This window comes from Vulpes vulpes, chromosome 3 (assembly GCF_048418805.1).
Source record: "Vulpes vulpes isolate BD-2025 chromosome 3, VulVul3, whole genome shotgun sequence".
NCBI lineage: Eukaryota > Metazoa > Chordata > Mammalia > Carnivora > Canidae > Vulpes > Vulpes vulpes.
The window spans coordinates 24,026,485-24,051,445 of NC_132782.1; the positions used below are offsets into that span (position 1 = coordinate 24,026,485).

A 24,961-nucleotide genomic window follows, 5' to 3' on the forward strand; every position below is an offset into this window, starting at 1 on the left:
GCTAAGGGAACTGCTACCCAGCAGGAAACAGACATTTGATAGATCAAAACTGAAGAAAGTGGCTGGAAAAAATAAAACCATGTCAGTCTTGCTCCTCAGTGAGTTGAGACTAAACAGTAGATAAATGCACATGTACACACAGCACTGAGGTATGTTCCACTTTACTTTCTGCTGCTTCACTTAGCATGATATTATGGACAGATTCCCCTGCCATTAGGGATTCTTCATAAATATAATTTTTAATGATTATAGTTTCTATCATTCATCTTATAAATGTACTTTAAATGTATTTAACCTTTCTCTTATTGGACATTTGGGATCTACTGAATATTTTGGAATTATAAATCATGTCATAATCATCTTTCTACATACATCTATGTCTAATCTCTATTTCAAAGAGAAAAAGACACTTATATCTACTTTCTTTTCAGATGGGGAAATTAATGCTAACTACTTTCAGAGATTAAGTGACTTCTTCTCGTCATATGTTTTTTTTAAGATTTTATTTATTCATGAGAGAGAGAGAGAGACAGAGAGAGAGAGGCAGAGACACAGAGGGAGGGAGAAGCAGGCTCCATGCAGAGAACCTGATGTGGGATTTGATCCCGGGACGCCAGGATCAGGCCCTGGGCAAGGCAGGCGCTAAACCACTGAGCCACCCAGAGATCCCCCCTCTCATTATATTTTAAATCCATCTTCTGACAATGGGTAATTGACCAAATTATCAGTGCATAAAAGTCGTCCTTTATACCTAATGTACAACTTGAAAAGCTGACTCATTTTGTACCCATTTTCCCCTATACTAATATTGCCTTAGACCAAGTGATGAACTATATTTTACTTATAGAATATATCTATAATATTCTGTGTATGCCTTAGCTAGATTTATGTAAGCTAATTTCATTAGCATGGAGAAACTCATGACTTGGAGCTTTACATGTCTATTTGCAAAGCCCACTGAAGTTAAATAGTTCACCATGATAGCAACAATTTGTGACCACAAGTATATTAGAGCACACAGGTCTGAATTCAACCAGAGTATTACTGCACAGCAGAAAATAGTAGCAAAGCAGTGACAAAGAATAATGGCTTCACTATTAATTAATTAAATATAGTTGGTATTCTAGATCTGCCATTTCCATGCCATATAACCTCGAAAAATTATCTTTCTGTGCTCCATTTCTCGTCTGTAAATGAGGGATAATCATAGTACCTACCTCAGGGTTGATGAAAGGACTAAAAGAGAAAATTCCCAGAAAGGACCAGAAAATGGCCCATAAAATACGGTCAGTTAATGTTAGCTACTAATCTCACTAATTAGAAGTCACAGGTTAACCTCAATCTAGGCATACATATTTGGATTCTAACAGACATAATTCACACCTTTAGTCAGGACTATTTGCTCTCTGATATAAGACAATAAATCAGTTTTTAACCCAACACCAACTCTATTTTACTATGTAAATACAGATACATTAATGCATCAGTGAATATTTATATTATCATCATAATAAAGACAAAATGGATAGGTAATTATTCACTATTATAATAAAATGTGTATCTTATATCCTTGACGTTCCTTTAAATTCTTCCATAGCATGCTAAGTATTGATTGGGGAAAATCATTTAATGGAATTAAATCACACACTGAGTAAAAAGCAGTTAGATTTAGCTTGAAATATAAAAATTATCTCTTTACAGGACACACAGTGTTCACTGGAGCTTAATATAGGGACCATGGCATAACTTCACAAAATCATAAACTATGTAACAGCACCGAGTGAAATTCCAGGGAATAGTTGCTTTGCACCATCACACTCCACAGCGAAGCCTCCTCACCAGAGTCGGCTAGAGTGGAATTTGGAACTCTTCCACCACAGTTAGAAGGAGGCTTATCTTGATCTCTCTAAACCTGGGTAGGAGGCCCACTTCTTGTAGAAATCTTCACCACCTATCACGGTAAGTCCCACATTTTCTTTAGTTGCGTCCTAGTGAAAATACCCAACAGCCAGCAATGTGGAGGAGGAAGGGCTGCCTAAGGACAAGGATAAGGAATCTGAAAGACTGTTTCTCAGATTCAGGGCAGATGCGGGAAATGTGAGAACTCCTAAGCTTCTGCCTCTACCCACCCACAGGTCAGGGTGAGAAGTGAGAGGGGGAGGCAGGAAGGTGCTTGCGATAGGGCCAGAGCGCAGAGGTAAGCCTTGTTGGTTTTGGCACTGCCTGCCCCTATTGTTAGAACACCACTGGCATGCTGCTGCCAACTCCCCAAAAGAATATAACACGTCTAACACTCAAGACTAATGCTCCTTTCCTGCATCATGGGATGTTATAAATAAAGCTGTAGCTTTTTATATACCATCAAGGAGTACACCACCCTATAGAAGGCAGATGAAGGAAACTCAGGAAAGCCTAATTTTGCAGAGAGGCGGAACAAAACACTGACGTCACTGATCTATTTTAAACACATTTCAAAACACACTAGGAAATGTTTCCACACTATGGGAATACAGGACCAAGTCTATGACCCGATACACAAATTTTGTGCGTGTGATGTTTGCATCTATTATAATCCCCATGAATTTTTTATGCATGCACACACACAAACACACAGATGTAACCAACAGCTCTTGGGATGAACTGTAGGGAGAAGAATACATGTTATGTGGTGGTAGCTTCATGGTGAAAGAGATCTTATTCTAAATCCTTCATTTCCTAGAACAGTGGCATTTCTCCCAGCAGCTCGCGGAGCCCCGGGCCCTTGCACCTACCTGCGCTGGTGGTGGTGCCGGGGCTGGCGAGCAGCTGCCCTGAGCCCTGAGCCGGAGGTGGCGGCTGCCCATCACTCAGCTGCTTGACTCGCTTGCGATGGGATTTGCCATTGTAATGGACTTGGGCCTGGGCGGCGGAGTTCAGCTGAATGTTGCACACCTCACAGAAGGAGAACAGAATTTTCTTTTTCTCTTTACTCAGCTGGTCCTCAGGCCTGTCATTCTTTATCCCCTTTTCTTCAAAGCCCCGTAGAAAAGTTGCCATATTCATAATACCATCTTCAGGGTAGTTATTAGGGCGTAATGAGTACTTCATACCTGGAAAATAAAAAGTGCAAGAGCTTGTGAAATATATGCTCTCTGATTTTCTAGTATGATTACAATTAATTTTCGAGATTTGGGACAGGCTAAAGGTCTTCCAGCTACTCAGTGGATGCTCTTTGAAAAAGTCAAAGAGCAATCAAAACTACCTTATCGAGCAAATATGGTCTTTGAACAGATGTCCTCTGTCTGGAGTACTTCCTCCTCTATCCTCCCCCACCCTCCCTCCACCTCCGGATCCCTTTGCCCTTTCTAACTCCTGCTGACCCTGAATCTCACCAGAGTACTACCCTCTCCAGGCAGCCCGTCCGACCCGGGGATAAGGTGATCTCTGGCTGCATGCTCCCACAGTGCAATATGACCTCCCTCAGAGCATCTATCACCCTTTGCATTTCATACGTATTTGTGCAATTTGGTTTCTGTGTTTCTTTGACAGAGTATGAGCCCTGTGAGGGCGGTAACCTCATTTCTGGATGTCTCTTAGGTCTAGAACTGTACTTTCTACATAATAGGTATTTAAATACCTATTGAAGGGAAGAATAAATGTTATGAACCCAGCATCATGGAAAAGGCTAGGTATAGACACAAAAGTATAAATAACACACGTGCACCTGCCAGCAGACAAATGCCCTAAACCTGGGGAGGAGGTGAACAACAGAGATTAAAACACAGTATGTCTGCAACTTACATTAATTTGTGTTCCAAAAGCCCCTTTATAAGTCAGCCAATGGGAATTTGAACATATTTTCTTATAGTTGTAGTGAAACAAATTATATTCAGGTTTCCAGATTAGCCCGTAAATATCAATTTAATTTTTGATGAGGTTGAAATGCAGAACATCTGAAATAAAAAGTAAAAGAAATACAGTAAATGGTAAACTAGTAATTGAAAAATAGAAAAAGAGTAGAGCAGACTAAGATTTTTGTTTGTAATTTTATTTTTAAATGCTGACTTTTTTTCATTTAGTTCATAAGGGTATAGTGATAGATTATAACTTAACTGAGGATTTTAAAGGAGACTTTTCAGTACATCAGGGACCTTCACCTGATGAAGATGGCCTTGGCTTTTTATTTTGCTCGGTTCCACTATAACATATGTAATTGTTTTCATTTTATTTAATACTACTATTACCGGGATTTTTATACTTTATTAGAAAAACTCAGATTTTTCCTTCCTATGTAGGGAAAACTCCAGTTCTTCCCTATTGTGTTCCCTTTTAGAAAGGGATTTCTAAAGAAAGTCACTTTATTAGTCACAGAGAACACTTCACTTCTGCTACTTCGGTCACCAATGTATGGAGGTTTTTTCCCCCAAGAGAAGCAATTCTGGGTGTCCTTCAACATAACTCAATTCTGACACTATGTACCCAGAGATAGAATTAGATCCCACTGGTTAAGGGCTCAGTCCCACAAGACTGTCTCCCCACCACACACACACACACACACACACACACACACACACCCTTCAGACATCTTGCAAGCCCAAACTGTCACCTGTGCTTCTGACCAACCCCCTAAATAGTGAAGGCCCCAACAATCCCCTTCTTGGGTTTGATTAATATGCTAAGGTAGCTATAGAATGCAGGGAAACAGTTTACTTATTATTTACCAGCTTATTGTAAAAAGATATATAAAGAATACAGATGGACATCCAAATGTAAGAGATGCACAGGGCATCTCTTGATATAAGGGGCGTGGAGCTTCCATGCCTTCTTCAGGTACACCATCTCCCAGCACCTCCACATGTTTGAGAGCCTAGAAGCTCTCTGAACCCTGTTCTCTTGGGATTTTATGGAAGTTTCATCAAGTAGGCGTGATTGATTATATATTCTATTTTCGGCCTCTCTTCAAGAGAGTCAGGGGTAGGGCCAAAAAGCCCAAGCTCCTAAACACAGCTTGGTGGCCAGCCCTTATGCAAGAACAACCCAGGAGCCCACCCAGAGTTGCCTCATTAGGAAAAAAGATATTCCTATCACTCAGGAAATTACAAGGCTTTCAGGAGCCCCGTGTCAGGAACCAGGGGTCAAAGACCAAATATCAGAACAAAAGATGTTCCTAATGTCCCTATCACTTAGGAAATTTTAAGAGTTTTAGAAAAAGCTCTGCACCAGAAACTGGGGGCAGAGACCAAATATATTTTCTATTATCTCACACATTCTTATCAGTGTGATTATGGCAATGCATTTGGTTCTCAACTAAAAAGACACTCTCATAAGAGAAAGGAGAGAATAATATACATGGAATAATTGGGTAAAAACTAAGAGAAAAGGAGTAAGCATGAGAAAGAATTGGCTGAGGTGAACAATAGTGTGCCATGAGGGATGAAGAATTAAGATAATGAAAGGATTATGGCTTGTGAGGGATTCCTGCCTATGGGAAAAACTCAAGAGATGGAAGGACATTGGTTTGAGCAGTTCTGTTGGTCCAAGTTGGCTTACAGCTGTATGAAAAGGAAAGGGCAACCACAGGCTAGTCCATATTTGGAGCGTTCACCTGTTGAATGTTTTAAAAAAAATCAGAAAATGAGTTATAGCACAGGGTATGACTAAAAGTTACAGCATAGGGTATGACTAAAAAGATAGAAGTTGATTCTATGCATGCAGTATGCCAGAAAGCACTCCCTATTTACACCCATACACCCAACTGCAAAGATCCATTATGCATTATACTGTAGGCTAAATCCTAACCTTCACTGAGTTGTTGGAAAATTGCTTATTTTGATATGGAAAACCTATTTGTCCCATAAATATTTTATCCTGATATCACCATTTCAAGGAACCCTATTTCACAAAATTTTAAAGTTTATTCAAATTATACATAAATCAGGTTTAAGCAATTCCCATAACTGAGTTGCAGAAAATAATTCAGCTATAATTAAAATGTGATTTAACTGCATATACATCAATATTTTTGCTTTTATTCCCTAAACCCAAAACATTATGATATCACAAAGTCACTTTCCTGATACAACTTTGGAAAATACCAACACTATATAAAAGTTATGTTTAAACATACTATAGTCTGTGTCCTCTCAAAATATTAAAATCTAAGAATCAACTGAACTGATAGAAATAAATAATTTTAAAATGAGCTCTTCATTAATATATTATGCCCTACCTAGAGAACTAATCCTTTGTAAAACATAAGGAAAAAGGAAAATCAATCATTTCTAACCTTGCAAGGCTAGGTCAGATACCAACTCAATGAATCATTGAAATCTAAGTGTTATATTTCAAGTCAAGTAACCAAAATCCTTGACTCAGCTGAGGACTGATGACACTTTCATCTGAAAATTTAACCCAACTTGGAGGTGGCTGGCCTTGCCCATGCTGTCAATTAACACCTGATGTTTCATGGAAATAAGACATACAACATACTGTTCCATTTTAAATGTGAAATATTAAAAAATGACTTATTTGTATTCTCTTACAATGTATAAAACCAGCTTACCTGTGATTTTCTGATTGCCATTTGTCTTAGAAATATTTTATGCTTTAGATTCACTTAAATATAGATATTTTAACTTCTAAGAAAGAAACTTTTAAAATGAAATGAGTAGCCATTTTAGAATTCTCCTGTAAACCTCTTCAGAATACCAGCATACTTCATGATCTTTATCCCTATTTTCCTTTCACCCAGAGTTACTCTCATGTACAGATGATCCCCCAAGCCTCCAGCACCCCATTTATGGGCCACTTTAGGGAGGATGCATTGCCTGGCAGGCAGGGTGCAGTCTGTCAACCAAGTCCCAATTTATTAGTCCTAGCTCTGCCTTCACATTTTTCGCCTCTTGGGGAAAATGCCTATAGCACCTGTTAAGAGCTACTCTCAACCAGAAGGTATTTCATTCCAGAAGTCTTGAGAAAAAGACCTAGAGCTGGTAGATAGGCAATATATCAGGGTCTCAACATTCACTTTGGCCTAGGCTTATAATATGTGTGGCCGTGGTATTTATAATGTCAATTTTCTAGCTAAGGGGAAAGTATCAGTGAGTTTAAGTAGAGGAAGAAAGAAAAATCTCGCTTTCCATTTTAAAGTTGTTGGTTTTTTTTTTTTTTTATCAGACTATCTTAAATTACATGTTTCACTTGCATAGGGCAGAAGAACCTTCAGGGGTATCTAATTTTAAACTGAGCAGTGGGCAGCATTCTGCTTTGGAATGCCATGCAAACTTCTCTGAGCATAAGAGAAGCCAGAACTGGATCAGGTATTCCATGCTCTTTTTTTTTTTTTTTTTTTTTGTAGGATTTTAAAAGATTAGATTGCCAATACTTCAACATCCATGAAAGAATAAGATCTTTTGCAACAGATAGAGGAATGAGAAAATTAATTCTTGAGTTGCTGCTTTTGAGGAAAAGAACTGATAGGATAGTCAGTGACTACCTAAAGGAGTGACTTTTAAATGACCAGGGATGTGATGCATCAGGAAACTTTTATACCCAACTTTCTCTGAAGCCTGGCTCTGATCCGTGTAGTTATCCAATTGTTTTTATAATAAAGAGAAGATTTGTTAGAATTATTATGGTAAATCAGGAAGCTGATTCAGAGGTAAAGAGGGCTCCATTATGCAGGTGGAGAACACATTCTTTGACAAAGTTGCCATAGCAGACAGAGAACATGGGAAGAGATTTTCTCACTTCTATGTAAGTATGAAAGACTCTGCCCACCCTATGGATTTATTATCTCATTTCCCAACTCAAGTCAATCAGTTTTATCCACTTCTCATTCATTCCCTGACCTACAACAACCTGGATCATAATTGTTTTCTAAATTTTGTCCTTCTCTTTGAAAAGTCACTTCGAAAAGTGTTTGAAAACACTTCCTAACTGCCAAATCCAAGATGGTCCTCTCCTCCACTCATTTTTCTTGAAGTCCTCATGATGCTCCTCTTGTCAGGGTCTCTTCTACTTCTGCACTCCCAAAGCATTTTTTTTTTTTTTTTTTTGCATGGCAAGCCTGGAACTCAGCTCTTACAGTATCATCTTAATAATTTATATAGTTTTATTATATTCATACGATTTTAGTTATTCACTCAAATTTATTGGCTGTATAGGCAGAGGCCTGGATGCTAGGGAAACAATAGTGAACAGGGTGGATGAAGTGCCAGCCTGAAGGGACTCTGTAGTCTAATGAGAAATACAGAGAAGAAAACAGAAAATTATAACAGAGTGTGATAAATGCTATGGAAAAGTCTACATTTTCCTTCCTTCCTAGATTTCAGGTTCCTTGAGGATAAGAACTGTGCTTTCTTTGTCTTTGTATTCCCAGCATCTCAGACTGTGTTTAGTGCAAAGCAGGCACTTAATAAATATTTGCTGAATAAATGAATGCATTGTGTATGTGTGTGGTGTTTAGCATGGGTTGTGAACACAGTGACTAAGGTTACTTGACTACACAGCTGTTTGCATCTTGAGATTTCAAAAACAGTAGTAGCCATGTACTTCCAAAAGAAAATAAAAAATACACCCACTCACTGGCAAACTAAAATCCCAATTATTTGGGGCAAACTCCTTCATCTCTTGACTGAAAACAAAATTTAAAGTTCAAATTCTACTGGGGGGTAGATCACATACTAACATGGGCACATTTGTTCCAACATCCGTAGGACTTCTGCTCGCTCCTCAACTTTTGCAGAGAATGGAGCACTGGGTAGAGGAAAAGATTGAGCAAGATAAAAACACATAAATGGGGAAGATTAAAGACTCTGACACTGATTCTTGACCATTCACTATGTTGCCAATGTCTGCTCTTGATTCCTAACTTCCTATTTTAAAGGACAGCTGAGCTCCTGGGCACCAACCAGACTGCAAACAATACTCTTCCCCCCAAATACAGAGTTTCAGGAAAAATTAATAGGCCAGCAATACAGTATGTTCATTTTGTGGAATATTTCAGTATTTATTTCATAATAGGATCCAGATATAGGAGGCTATAATTAATTCAATTCAACCAGGCAATTATTTATTAAACATTGGCTATATACAACACACTATCTTTGGCCCTATGGTAGCCAAAGGAATGAGTAAAATGAAGAGCTTAAAATAAACCAGAAGAAGCAATCATTCTGCTGCTCATTGTTCATGAGAGTGACTGTGGAGAATTCTTTGCATAACAGTTCCCAAAGTACTCGGCATACTTCTACAGCATGTTAGCTTTATTACATTGGAATGAAATTACTGCTTAATATTCTATTTCACTAGACAGTTCATCATTCTCAGATATTTTTTTTTTTCTGATCGTCTACTGGCACTTTGCTGAGTTCTAGTGAAACAGATTGTAACAGGGTGCTCTGGCCTAATGTGAATCCCAAGAGATTTTGACACTAATTACTAAATAAGAAAAACTGACATTTTAATACTTCTCACAGTTTGTTTCCCTTGAGAAAAAGATTTGAATTCAGTTTTGGGGGCACAGTACTCCTTTGTTTTGGAGAAAATATCTTAGAAGATCTTTTGATCTTTTGATTATGTGAAGATGTGTAGGTAAAGCATGGATTCTATTCTATAACGGAGACTCTGGAGATAATATGGCTCCAAAGAGCTTAATCAGCTTTTCATAATCATATAAAGGGTTGTCTTCACTGTGGCACAGCTGCATCTCTGCAAATTATCTTTTCTTTCACAAATATTTCTTTCCTGTAAGTAGATTTAAATTTTATTGTCCCTGAAAGTTTTTGTTAGATACTAGGAGATGAACAGATTTTCTTGTTCAAGCAAAAAACCACCAGAGATCAGTGGAGACTGGAAGCCACAAGAAGGATGTGAATGCATCTTACCTTAGAAAGCAGAATGGACTGGGACTGCTGAGGCTCAAACTGGACTATCCTGTATAAGCCCCATATTTGGGGTCATTCCAGATTAATAAACTCAACTTTGGGAAAAGTACTGATACTGTTCTGAATTATCTTTGGAGCTAAAGAAAGACCACATCTCTCTGGATGGGTATAGGATTACCCACAAAGGAAAAGATTTTTCCACTATTAGTCTTACCAAAAGATTGACAGGGGCAGGATATAGATACAGAGAGGGATGAGCCTATGATGGTTTCTGGGCCTGAGGAACAAGGGATCTGTGATCCATGTATGAAAGACTTGCTCCAGGAATTCCCTCTGTTAGGAGATAAACTTATCCCTGAAACCGATAGATAGGCCTGAGATTGGGCAGAAAAGACTGCATAATAGAGAATGCCTGTGGAGGGCTTTGGTCTATGAATTCAGAGAATCTCCTGTATATAATAACAAATGTGATTTTCCACTTGAATCACTTTTTTTTTAAAACCCAAAGGTATTAGTGAAATCATACAAATATCACAGCTGACTTTTCTACTAATGTGGGGAATTGTGCAAGAGTCAGGAATGGCACCTGGAGTAAAGCCATACATGGTAGACTACAGCACTGTGCTAAAGGATACTAGTGAGTGCCAAAAACAAAAAACAAAAGAAAACAAAACAAACAAAAAAAGCAAGCAAAGCAGTGGCCCAGAACCAGGCAGCTAGTTAAGATGTTGACTAACTACTGGCCTAGGATATCTTAGGGATTTAAAAAAAAGTATATAAGAAGGGCAAGTTGGTAAAATATTGAAATTCTTACATCAAGTAGGGTAGAGATTTGAACTATTTTGAATTAGGTAATGTGATGGGTAAATAGGGTAGGACATTTGAGTTACCTAAATGTAAATAAAACAAGGCTATTTTGTTCTAATTCATTATCAGAGATTATAAACCTTGGCCTTAAGAAGGCTAAATAGTTGAATGTCTATGTAGATCAATGTATTTTCCGGTACCTTCGACCTTCTGAGTCATCCAAATTATCATCATTTACAAAGAGTATAACAGTATGTCAGTAACAATAACCAGAAATATATTTTATTCATACTGTCAGAGTGTCAATTTCAAATATATGTACATTTCAGATAAAACCAGGGTTGAAAATATCCTTATATGCTTAATAAATTGAGATTCTATCAGAAGGAAAGTGTATGTTTCTTATTGTGAGAATAAAATGTTGCCATAATCAACATTAGTTATGAAAGCTGTTAATTTTAGATAAAAGAACAATTACTAAAAATATTCAATCAGTAAATAGAGAAATTGATTGACAACTAAACCTAGGACTATCTATAGAGATATAGAGGAAACATATGCTTATTTTGAGGTAGAAATATTTGTAAACAGTTTAATAATATTGAGATACAAATCAGATTAGAATTCTAATCTCTGTAGAATTCTGTGGTGTACTAGCTTTCATGATATTACACAAATAACCTTGAAGCACTATAGTTTTTATTTCTTTAATTCCATTAGGACACAAACCTTTTTTACAAAAAACAAAACAAAACCCTATGTAGGAATTCGCATCTTCTGAGAATGAAGTAAAAGCAAAAGGCTAGCTTTGCTACTTCAAAATTACTACCTCAAAGGGAAATAATTAAATAATACTTAAACGCATAATATGATATAATTTTGTTTCCATATCTCAAAAGTTATTTTTTACTGATGGTATTAGGTTTTAGCCCCAGGCTATTGTTGACTTTAATACTTGGCTTCTGGAGTTGCACCAAAAGGTACATGAGGTACACCTCTAACCATAAGAGAGAGCAATGCTTACTGACTGGACTATGCAGTCTTCTTTATAGTGAGGAAATCTGAATTCCATTTGCTCTCTGCCCTGCCTAAGACTGTACCTGAACATAGTGGGGAAAACTTCAAATCATGAAGACCTAGGCAAGGGCAGATGTTGCAGCCCTGTTTTTCCTACAGCATTGCCTAGGCAGTGGTGCAACCCTGAACGCTATCCTGAGCAAGCCTTGGAGCCACTCCAACAATCAACGGTTGAGTCTTTGTGTGAAGCAAGAACAAGCTCTCCTGGCTCCTTGAGATGCCTGCCATTGCACCTTCCTTGGCATGGAAGAAAATGTGGGGAGTTTAGTAGATCACTCCACACAAGCAAGATCCATCCATCAAGAATAGATCTTAGTTCATTGAATTCTCAGATAATTTTAGAAAGTTTACAAACAAGAACAGTATTTTCTGGCTTTTGCTACTTGGAAATTTTTAGTTAAAGAGACTACATTACACAGTCTAGTTTTGTTTCAAGTCAGAGTCTCTTTATATGCCATCTAGACACATTTTTACATTTATTGGATTTTTTTTACTTATTATAAAAATAATGTATCATTCTAGAAATTTCGGTAAATACAAAGAGCAGAGAAACATTGGAAGAAAGTACTCTATGTTCTCAGCATTCGAAGTTACCCACATTTTGTCTATTTATTTTTTTTTAATATTTTATTTATTTATGTGAGAGAGAGAGAGAGTGCACAAATGGGGGGAGGGGCAGAAGAAGAGGGAGAAACAGTCTCCCTGCTGAGTAGGGAACCCAATCCCAGGACTCTGGGATCATGACCTGAGCCAAAGGCAGGTGCTTAACTGACTGAACCACCAGGTACTCCTCACATTTTGTTTATTTCTAGTCTTTTAAAATGTACATATTGTTCTTAAAGAATTCCGATCAGAAAACACATACTTGATAAAAACTCAAATACATAAAAATATCATTACTGAGTTCTTAACTGCAATTTGATGAACAAATTACTCTCCAGTATGAATCAAATATAACTGTAACAAGAGTTCTAAAGAAGAGAAACTATACTGTGAACACCTTTAATAGAGGGCTAAACCTTCAACAACTGAGAGCAATTAAAAATAAAATAGGCTGTTTGGACAATCAAAAAAATTAGAGACAACAAAAAGCTAGGATGGGGTTGAATAATAAGTTCATTTCTTCACAAGACTTCAAGACTGTAAGAAGTGGTTATTTTATCTAATGCATAGAAAACAATACAGAGACAAGCAAAATGAAGAAACAGAGGAATACATTCCAAACAAAAGAAAAACTTCAGAAAAAAAATGTAGTGAAGTGGAGACAGGTACTTCACCTGATAAAGAGTTCTAAGTAATGGCCATAAAGATGCTCACTAAATTCAGGAGAATAGATGAACACAGTGAGAACTTAGACAAAGGGACAGAAAATATAAGAAAGTTCCAAGCATAAAAAATGGAATTAGAGAATACAATAACTAAACTGAAAAATACATGAGAGGGTTCTGACAGGAGACTAGATGAAGCAGAAGAAAGGATTAGTGAACTCAAAGACAGAGCAGAGGGACTTACCCATCAGACCATCAAAAAGAAAAAAGAATTAAAATAAGTAAAAATAGCATAAAGGACTTGTTGGACAACATCAAGCTGACTAACATTTGTATTATAACAGTCCCAGAAGAAGAAAGGGACAAAGAGGCAAAAATATATTTGAAGAAATAATGGCTTGAAACTTCCCTAACCTGGGAAAAGAAACAGATATCCAGGAAGCCCAGATTCAGGAAGCCCACAAAGTTTCAAATAAGATGAACCCAAAGAGATCCACACCAAAACATACCATAATTAAAACAACAAAAGTTAAAGACAAGAAGAGAATCTTAAAAGTAGCAAGGAAAAAAAAACCAGCTTGTTACATACAAGGGAATCACTTTAAGACTCCAAGCAGATTTTTCAGCAGAAACTTTGCAGATCAGAAGAGAGTGACATGATATATTCAAAGTGCTGAATGAAAAAATCCAATCAAGGATACTCATCCAGCAAAGTTATTCAAAACTGAGAGAGAAAGAGTTTTCTAGATAAGCAAAAACTAAAGGAGTTTATCACCACTAAACTGGCCTTAGGAGAAATGTTAAAAGGACTTCTTTAAGCTGAAAAGAAGGGGCGTGAATTAGTAACAAGAAAACATATGGAAGTTACACACCTCACTGGTAAAGGTAAAAAATATATTAAAGGTAGTAGGTTAATCATGTATAATGCTATTATGAAGTTCAAAGGCAAGAGTCTAAAAGACCACGGTGATGAACCATTCTCCTTCTCAACTTAGTGAAAGGAACTGGGCTATATCTCGGAGACCATTCCAGTGTACACTTATCAGAGGCAGGAGGACAGGTCCACCCAGTTTTCCTTTTCGTGCTCTGACTCTAGAGGAGCAGAACACACATACAGTAAATAATCTCAGTTCAGCCTCTCAAGCTAACTTCTCTTTACTTCACCCACAAAATGTAGATCCTAGAGATTTATCTATATCACCGTTCTGAAAGGTGAAAGTCAAATTGATGTGAAATGCTGAGCAACTATTAAAGGAATGGCACTATAATCAATTCCCTGGAACCATGCTTATGTATTGTTCATTTATTATTTGTTCTTTCAAAAGTCAAAGAAGTTATATTAGTTGTGCAGTACATACAAAGCTTTAACATCTGTAGGTATTCAGTAACAGAATATCAACTTTCCTATAAGGATTCCAGCCCTGATGATTACTTTTTCATATTCGAAAGTGTAGCTTTTGACAATAATGTAATTTTCGTTCTTTTATTCTCTTACAAAATTTTACAACTCAGTCTGGAATAATCGAAAATTCAACGCTCTAATGCGCACACACACACACACACACACACACACACATAACAATGCACGTAGGTAATAGTTAAGATGGAGACATCAATGGTTTTGAAGTCAGTACCTTCTATGGATAATTTTAACTGGTTCTTAGGCAGGTTCTTATCTCTCCCCCTTGTAGGTACCCTATTACAAGGTACTGTCACTAACAGAGAACACAGATAGAGTTAGACAAGGGATTATATTCTATTGGGTCAAAGCATACAGCAAGTGTACTGTACTTAAGAGTAATGTGAGAAGAAAATAGCAATTCCCAAGGCTCCCTTAAGAATTTAGAACACAGGTCAAGATTCAAAGCTGACAGCTTCAGTGGGTGTGATATGGCTGCCAGGCAATGACCCTGCAAGCCCTGTTGGACAAATTAATACCAAAGGTACCATAGGCAGAAGATGACCCAATTACTGAGAAGAAGGTCAGGTATATAAAAGACAATGATGAGAACAGGCCAGGAGACTCAAATACCAGAACAATTGAGATTGTCAGATTTTGATTATAAGTCAAAATCAGAAACTTCTCAGAGAGAAAAGAATAAAATGCCTCATTGAAAATCAGCGTCCTGATGCTCCTGGAGGTAAGAACAACCCTCCAGGTTTCAAACGAAAGAGGAACCTTCACGTTAATTATGTCATCACCCCACTGTTAGTTGGAATAAATAAGAAATAGAGAAGACAGACAAAGATGGCCCAGGAAAGGGAGGTGCAGACTAAGAGTCTGATGACAAGTATGTTTATTTTGTTGAATTTTTTATTTATTGCCTTTTCTGACTACTATTCTTTCCATATCAATTTTCTTTAAATGGTCTTTGCCCTTTTAAAATTGATCTTAAAAACTATCCTTTGCCAAATATCTGCACTGCTTCTAGTTCTCCATTTAATGACATTTAAAGTATTTATTTTCTTAATCCCCCCCCCCCAAAAAAAAGAGAAATGACTGATTCTGACTTAATTCTATCATAGAAGAAAACTGGAGAAATACGGAAAACCAAATTTATTTGTTGTCGCTAAGCAAAATTGCTAAATTTATTCTATAAAATGTTGAAGTATATTACTTTATTTTTAGATAGTTTCTTAATTTCAAAATTATAAAGTTGTTAAAATCACTCTGATTTATGCTCAGAAAAGGCAGGGAGAAAGAGTAGCCTATATGCAATTTGTTTAGTCACACAAATCTTTATCTACTGGTGACCATAGCAGGCTTTAGAACAATTTCATGTTTTCAAATGCATAAGTGGGTAGAAGGTATTTTTGCTTTATAATTAGCTGGCAATCAACCAACCTATGTACACAGGGATTGTGGTGAAAGTGACAGGCAAGATGGGGCAATGTGTGGTAGGTTCCAACTACTTGGGCTAGGCTAGATTTTTTTAGGGTAAATTCTTGGAACACTACATTTACATCAACAAATAAAATTAATATAGTATTAAACCACCAAGAAAAATTAAGGGAGAACCTTAAGCATTTCAAAAGGGAGTGGTTTTCAATCACAAATGCCTGTCTGTTCAAAAATGCATTGAAACATCTATCAAGTTCTTTCTTTTTTCTCTCTCCTCTCACCTCAACGACCCCGACGAGGAATGCAAAGTATACTAAAGCACTAAACACATTGGTAGTACACTGGAATAATTTTTAAAGGACTCATGCCAAACACATGAGCATGCTTGCCTATTTGGGAATGGGAGGGGAAGAAATGAATTTAATGTATTAAATGTATTTAAGGTATTTTAAAGGAAAATACGGGATCCCTGGGTGGCGCAGCGGTTTGGCGCCTGCCTTTGGCCCAGGGCGCGATCCTGGAGACCCGGGATCGAATCCCACATCAGGCTCCCGGTGCATGGAGCCTGCTTCTTCCTCCACCTGTGTCTCTGCCTCTCTCTCTCTCTCTCTCTCTCTCTGTGACTATCATAAATAAATAAATAAATAAATAAATAAATAAATAAATAAATAAATAAATAAAAATAAAATAAAATTTAAAAAAAATAAATAAATAAAGGAAAATACATACATACATACATACATACAAAGAAAGGAGCCTCTCACAAACCAGCAATGAGTGTTAACATGCCATGACTTGAAGAGAGTAATTAACTCAACTCTCTATATCCAAAATTAGAAAAAAAGATCAAAAAACAATTTTTGTTTTGAAACTACTCTATGATGATGAATAATAAGGTATTATGTCCCATGACAACAGGCTCATAAAAGATTCTGGAGTAGCTCCAAGAGGGGCATTCAAGAGCTTAATCTGGTTAGAACAGAAGGAAGGAAATTCCCTGTAAGGCTGTTAAGTATGGATCTAAGCTCCTCCCATCCTCACACTGACTGGACAAAATTGAAAAGAGACAATATTTGCTTAGCAAGCATTTCCCTCCTTAGCCTTCTCATAAATTGCTTTTCTAGGTCTCCTATGCTTCTTCCTGAACCTATCTCTAGATTATTTCACATGAAGTTGTTATTGACATAGACCTCTTTGTCAGAAAGAAACGAATCTCCAACGCAGCTGTGTTTAATTGAGACACACACCAAAAACACTCAAGGAGCTTTTAACCAAAATCCGTATGTCCCAGCTCTACCTCTATAGACTCTGATTCAGTAAATTTGCATTTATGTAGTGGTAGAATGGAAAAGAAAGAAGTAAAGTGTGTCTTAGAATGCTAAGAAACTTGTGTTCAGCTGGTCCTGAGCATTTATCCAAGTATATCTCTCCACTTCCTAGGCCCATCACATCAGCTATAAAGACTTCTAAGCCATTTGCCTACAGGGAACAGGAGACAGTCAGTAGTCCTGACTACTCCCCTTCGCACCACTCACCTGCTTCTCAACCTAATACCCCAGCAGCATGTGGAAGAAAGTGGCAGCTCTGTCAGTCACTTGATAGCTGAGTGACCTTAAGAAACCATTTTTCTACCTGGGCATCATATTTTTCTTCTGTAAAGGGAGGAGGACAAACTGGATGACCTCTAAAATTTCTTCCTATTCTAAAATTCCAGAAGTTTATATGACTTCATTTCTCTCTGTTGTTTATTTGCTTTTCCTATAGGGGGCAATTATTATGTCTAACTTAATTTTTTGGCAAAATTTTATAGCCGTGGGAAAATGATCCGCTCTGATCCTTCTGATCTATAGCTCATCTGTCACGAAGAACCCAACAAGTGCTGCTGTCAGTTTCAGGTTTGCATAGAGAATATTCCCTCTCATCTCACTTAGTGATTGAGTGGGAGGCAGCAGGCAATATTTCAAAATGCAAACTGACATTTAATTATACAAAAATCTTCCACGATCACTTTTCTTGCCAGGCTGATTCTGATCTACTTGAACATTTCTCCTTTTTTTGTTGACTCCTCGTTTCCCAGTTCTTATTGAGAACAATCGGAAATGGGCCTCCAACACTAGGTTTATAGAATGGCTACTTCTTCCTCAATGTAATAGAATTTTAAGGTGACACTGTATTTGCAAAATGATGCCTTTCTCTGATACTCATCTGAACCTCTGATATACACACTAATATTCTTAAAATGTGGGTATTTCTCAGAAATATTTTAAAAATAGAGTACCTGTACAAATGTCACTTAAAAGCTTAAGTGGAGATTCTAGCAAAAAAAAAAAAAGGATGGAAACAGACCATTCTGTCTTAGCTAATTAAACACTGAAATGATTCAGTATGGAGATAAGTCAGCCAGGACTACAGTGAGGCAAGTGAGGGCACTCCCCTCAAGGATGGAATTTAAGGGGGCACCAAAATTCTCAATATTAAGATAAACAATATATTAACGCAATATTTTAGATCAGTAACAGTGTCATGGGAAACCATAGTGGAATCTGATCTAAAAGGAAAAAAAATTTAAATATTGATATTATCTTTATTTAAATTTTTAATATTTTGCTTATAGTAGATTTAATTAGACATTTTTGAAATATTAAAATAAAATATTATTTATATTGATTACTAAATTAAGGGCATCTCTTTAAATTAAGCTTTAAAGTTTGCACCCAAGGCAAGTTCTTGCATCATTTCACATGGGTCCTAGCTCCAGAATGACTTACCCTCCGTTATAAGCCACACAAGAATGTTAATGCACCTTGTTCTTCATAAGCAGCAACCCCTACAATAACTCTAATGATTTCTATTACAGCTACCGTTTGTGTGCGCACCTTTTCTAAGTGATTGATACCATTTTAATAATTTATTCTAAGCAGTGACTAGAGAAGTAGGCAATTTTCTTTTTACATCAAAGAAAAATGAAACTCTGAAAGGTGAAAATAACCCGACAAGGGGCATACCTCATGTACAATGTGCTGTTAAATGAGATCAAGGGGGAAAGAGAGAGAGAAGGAGAGGCAAAAAAAAAAAAAAAAAAAAAAGGAAGACAAGAGGAAGATGAATACATATCCCAGGGATTTCCAAGCTGAAAGCACATAGACTCATCTGGGAAACTTGTTTAAAATGTAGATTCTCAGGCTGACTCAGATACATTTGAATTAAATAAGGCCTAGGGTAACTCTCAGAATCTGCATTTTAAGTGATTTCAATGCAGGTGTTTTAGGGACCACACGCTGAGAAACATCGATGAGATGCACCCATTCTGGCAGAAACTGGGCTATATATCTGAAACACATTTTCTCATAATCTCCCCTTCAAATAACCTTCAAGGTAAGAATAATGTCCCCCCTTTCTTTACATATGAGGAAAAAAATTCAAAGTGATAGGAAAATTGCAAAGTCACACATTGAGCAGAAAAATCAAAATTCAACCCAGATCTAACTCCAAATTTGGGCACTTCCATCGTACTCTGGGACTTCCAGGAGGAAGGCAAGAAATGCATCCGTTAGGTGAGTGCTCTCATGCACCAGGGACACCAGACTGCATCAAGGAATCTAAATGCGCTCAAGTGTGGTGGTCAACAGCTGCGATGGCAGGCAGCTGGGACAGATGTCAGCGGGGTGCACAGGAGAAAAGAAAGGGTAACAGGAATGTTAGAGTAGAAGTGAGGGGCACCAATTCAGGAGGGAGAAAGAAAGTAATGTTTTGCACATACGATGGTTTTACTTTGCAGTTTAAAATTCAAAATGAGAAATACAACCATTATGTCCATGTTAGCTATTATATGAGCAAATGACATAATATATTTATAGATAAGACAATAATATAGTTTGATGAGGGAAGAACAAAATCTTGGATTGAGCCTGTTTTCTAGTTTAAGACTACATCGCTGGATTTATCCCCATTCTGCCTTTCTGTGCCTTCTGTCTCTAATCCTGAACTCAAGCTGTTCTTACTGGGCCAGTCTAACATTTTTATATTTTTAAGCCAGAACCTACTTGAAATCCATCTCCCCTGGGAAAATCTTTCTGGTTTACTCTATATAGTTCCCTATTTGACACCTTACCATTATGTCCCCCCAATCTTCACCGTGTTTACACTTCTGTGTATATACCCTGTGTTGTTTGGCTCTAATGATGCATCTTGATCGTGACTAGATTTGTAGACAGATTTTCAGTTTCTGAAGGTGTCTGAGTAATCCAAAATGTAATTACTGAAACTCTGTCACCTAAAAAAATGCTATATGCCATGAGAAAGGTCAATGAGTTTTTCCTGAAGAGAATAAAAATGAAACAGTTACAATTTTGTAAGGCGATAGTTCTAAAATGTTCTCACTCACTTGTCATTGAAGTGAGTTTTCTCCCCCAAGAGAATCATTTATAGACTTCTAATATTTAATAACCATCAGACTCTTGCTATTTTTCTACATCTGGCTGGGAGTAGGGGTGGAAGAGAGAAGCGCAAGATGTGGTCTTGAGAAACTTAAATCTTATTGAAGAAATGAAAACCAATGTCCATAATTTTAGGCCGAGTTGCACTGAACCCACAATCCGAATACAGGAAAGAAGGATCAATAGGACCTCAAGAGTGATCTTGGATGAGATGGGAACACTTGTGGGCAGAATCTGATTGGATGTCAAGGGGAAGAAATTGGGCCTAAAACAGAGAGAAAAGTGAGACCTGGAGGTACATGCACGAGCTTCATCAGCCCAAACAAGACTTGGTCATAAAGGTATGTACGTGGGGAGACTATGTGTGGAGGGAAGTTTAGGAAGAAAATAAATGAGAGAATAAGGAATAAGAGAATATTTATAAATCTCACCCCAAAGGAGTCTGGCTAATAATGGAATAGGCTAGTGAGGACAAGTGAAAAATGTTTTCTAGAGAGATGAGACTTTGAAGATACAACACAAAGAGGCAGCAATGCAGGAAGAGATGGGTTACAAGGGCAGTGAGTCCCCAGAAGAAGGGTTTAGGGATAGGGTGTAGAATATAGTGGCCAGGAAAGTTTTCAAAGGGAGGAAAATGCCTCAGAAGGGAGATAGAGATCAGAAAACTGCTGGGGAAAGTGGGAGGCAAAGAGGGAGCCCACCCCAGTTGGTTTCCATCATTTTCACCAGGTGGGAGGTGAGATCAGCTCCTGAAGGCAAAAGGGAAGTGGGGGTAGATGAGAATGTCTGGTTAACTGCGGTGGTGAGTGTTAGAGGCTGTCAGTGCCACCTTCGTCATCTATGGTGACACCCTGCTGTATGTTAAACCTTACATAAATTATTCTGATAGAGTGAGATCATACATTTTATATAAAGAGATAGCTACAGTTTCTCCTTCAAGCTCATAAAGTGTAAATAATATAAAATCTAGTTATATTTCAAGGTCTAGAAGGAGATCCTAGTTTTCATTCTTTTACAGTTTTTTATATTGTCAGCCAATTTTTTAAAAATATTGTTAATTGGGGTTGTTATTACACAATGTTTTGAAATGAAAAAATGGTGGTGTTAGTGACTTGGGTTGGCAGAGCTTACTAAGTGACGTACATACTTTATAAATCATTAATATCAGAGAGCTAACATTCATTTACTGATAAAAGTAATGGTATTTTAAAGGATGAAGTAATCCCTAATTTAATTGAGAATTTCTATGATCTTCCAGATATCAGGAAGCTGTTCAACAACTACACAGAAAGACGCATCTCTGGGCACATTAAATTTTAGATTTACACCAAAAAACCAGACTGTGATGGAGCACTCTAATTTATTTCTCTCTTTTCTCCATGAGACAGGAACTATGAAGAGTTTACCCTAGTTATTCTTGCTGGGGACACAGGGAAATCCACCCATGGAAAAGGGGAGAAACAACTAACTTGAAGTTTGAAGGACATATACTCATGCCAATCTTGAGGAAATTTGTAGCCAATAACTAATAATCATTGGCTAACTGGGAATTGTTACTTCTAGTATTTTTTTTTTACCTTCCTTAAAGGACTGCTTTCTTACGTTTTATACGTATTATAAATTTCAGGAACAGTGTTCATATTGCCTCCATTTCAATGACGTGGGAGATAAAAGATGCCTGGGTCAATCAAGGCTTCCCAAATCCCCACAGTTTTGTGTTTGGAGTCAGTCACTCAACTGCCGGAAGCACAAAAACGTATTGTAGTCAACTTCCTGGGCTGCTACTTTACCAATAAAGCTACAGTTCTTATAAATTATAATTGCTTCAAGAAATGCAGAGGGTCATTTTACAAACGATTTTACTGACTTGAGGTTCTTAATTTACTTGTCTAGACGTTACTTATGCAAAATGGTCTCAAAGTTCACAGATGACTAGGACTTGAACACTCACCTTTTTAACAAGATTTTTACAAGCTCCCCTGGATCCTAGATGAGGGAGTGATCCTCCTGGGGGAAACATCAGAGTTTGATCCAAGGGTTGTGTTCGTTCCTTAGTACTGAAAGCACCATTTCTAGGTTTGCCTGGATGCCCACCCCCCTTTGTGTACGTGCATGACAAAGAACACGCTCCACTTTAGGCCGCAGCATCCTCCCCCTGCCTGCCAGCAGCGCACCACGTGAATACACTCCACCCAGGAAAAGCGCCTTGCAACAACTGATTAAGAAGAATATTAAAATAAAACTGTGCTTTTCTTCCCCATCTTGTGGGGAAGGGGAGCAGCTTGCCTCATTAAAGATTCAGAGTGGCTAGTATTGCCTTGGAGCAGGCTGACTGGTTTCGGAGTCTCTATTTAGCCACAGGCAAATTGTAATCTCCCTCAAAAGGCTTGAATTTGGGCAAAGAATACTGATCAAGAAAATGGAAAAAAATATATAATCCATATATATATATGTACACACATACATATACACCAGAAGACACTGTCACTCAGAATCTCGGCTCCTGGTAACTGCTCAGACCGAACACAGCACGGGGGAGCATGCCAGCAATAAAAGCCAAATGGGCTGCATTGCAAGCCTGCCTCCATCCTCTGCTAGCTGGGTCTTGGTTTGAGATATTTAATATCTCAGCACGATCTGAAAAGTGAAGACGGTAGAATTTCTTTATAGGATCCCGGTAAATTTGAAGAGAACACCCGTAAAGTGACTAGATCAACCGTCTGGCACATAACCTAATATTTAACAAACGTTAACCGCATCTCATTAGGAACATGCTTTCGGGAGTGGGATGGGAAAAAACCCTCACCTGAAGCCCTTCTTACCACAGTAATTATTTCACATAATAAATGACTACTTTTCTCCACAATATGCTGAGATTGATCTTGAGCGACAGGATTTTTTTTTCTTATCATAAAAAATTCAAAGCATAAACAAAAGTAGAGAGACTAGTTCTTTCTCCAGTTCTGCTAAGTATGATCTTGTGTTTCACCTGTACACTCTGCTACTTTTCCTTCCCCCTGCTCCTGATTATTTAAATAATCCCAAAAATCATAATCCCAGAAATCATATTATTTCATCCATAAGTATTTCAGTGTGTCTCTCAGAGATGAGGATTTTAAAAACTCTACATAACCACAATAATGTAATAATTCTTTAATATCATCAAATATCTAGTCAGTGTTCAAATTTCCTCAGCTGTTGTAGGCGTGCTTTCCCTCCCTCACCATTTGTTGAATAAGGATCTAAGATCCATACGCTGCCATTGGTTGATATGTCTTCCAACCCATAATTCCCCTCCCTCTCCCTTTTTTTTTTCAATGTATTTGTTGAGAAAACCAGGTTGTTCACGCTTTAGAGGAGTCCTAATGTTACACTTCCTCTCACTGCATCCCTGTGATATCTTTTAGTGCATTCTTCTGGTTTTCTTTTCTTTCTGAAACTGATAATCAGATCCAGAGGGCTGATCAAATTGAGGTCTAATCTTTGTCACAGGTAATTTCACAGGTGATACCGTGGATTTCCAGCAGTCCTGTCTCTCTCTTTGTGACATCAGCAGCTGCTCGGTGGGCATTACCCAAATCTGTTGTTGCAAAATAGAAATATTCTATCATTCATTCTACATTTATCAGCTAGTATTGTCTTACAAAAAGAAAGCCCTCTCATCAAGTCTTGATCATCAATTGTTGCTTTCCTGAAAAGACAGGAAAATTGCTTCATTTCTTCTCTTTATTTTTTTCAAAATATTGAGTTTGTTTGCTAGCATCCTACTGAGGGACCTTTTGAAATATCATTCTAAATGTGTGTATTTAACATACCTTGTGCGTTTTAATCTATTATTAACATTATTCTAATTGATGATTAAATTACTCTGTCTTTGCTTAATAAGCACCTGTTCAAGATGACTCCTAACTCTTTTTGATACAAACCCAGTGTTCTTTATAGCATCCCCACTTTCCACTTCATCTTTTATTTCCTGTCCAAGCCCTAGGTTGGAGAGTCAACTATTTCTCCAAAGACCTTAGTTCCTTTCAGGAAGACATTGCACTTAGAAACCGAGTCTGGTAGGTTGGGATGCTCATCGTTATGCAATTAGTCATCGTTATAAGCCTTTTCAGTGGACAGAGGTAGTAAATACTTTATAGAAAAAAAATAAAACACATCACAGGGTCTTACTGACAACGCAATTCAAATCCTGTACTACAAGGTTTATGTTGACCCCACTCATCTTCTTCTTCCTCCAACGTCCAGATTCCCGTTCTCGAGGACTCCAACATAATAACTCATCTGTTTTACCTCACCTTACTAGTTTCAGGATCATAACCCGACTACACTCCCAAGGATACACTTAGAGTAAACCATTTAAATTCTGTTTGCATTTCTTTTGTTCTTGGGGTCACTATCCCTAGGTTTGCATAGTCAAATTACAGTGGTTTAAAGTTTTAAGAAGTTTTTCTCTGTGGGGTTATGCCACCATTTTTTTCCACAGGTTACTTGTTTCACTTTGCTTTTGACTTTTAAGGACTGTTTTCACATTTAAGTTTGTTTTATATGTATTTAAAGTATTTACATTGCTCCAAAATCATATCTATGATAAAGAGGTATATTCAGGAAATCCTAGGTTATCCACCTGTCCCCACCATCCCCTATAAGACTCGCATCTTGGGC

General features: G+C 37.5%; 1 protein-coding gene across 4 annotated transcripts in view; it reads right to left on the reverse strand.

The window, feature by feature from the left end:
* Nucleotides 1–24,961, reverse strand: part of ZNF385B (zinc finger protein 385B) — a 367,591-nt gene that overhangs the window by 283,500 nt on the left and 59,130 nt on the right. For 3 of the 4 annotated variants that reach the window (XM_072752075.1, XM_072752074.1, XM_072752086.1), the window contains exons 2-3: nt 3,781–3,932; nt 2,772–3,089 (exon numbers count right to left, since the gene is read on the reverse strand). In XM_072752075.1, coding sequence (XP_072608176.1) covers nt 2,772–3,087 — 316 coding nt within the window. In that variant the 5' untranslated portion in view covers nt 3,088–3,089; nt 3,781–3,932. Of the gene's footprint in view, nt 1–2,771; nt 3,090–3,780; nt 3,933–24,961 lie in introns of those variants that run through there. The other variant, XM_072752082.1, reaches the window with a different exon arrangement.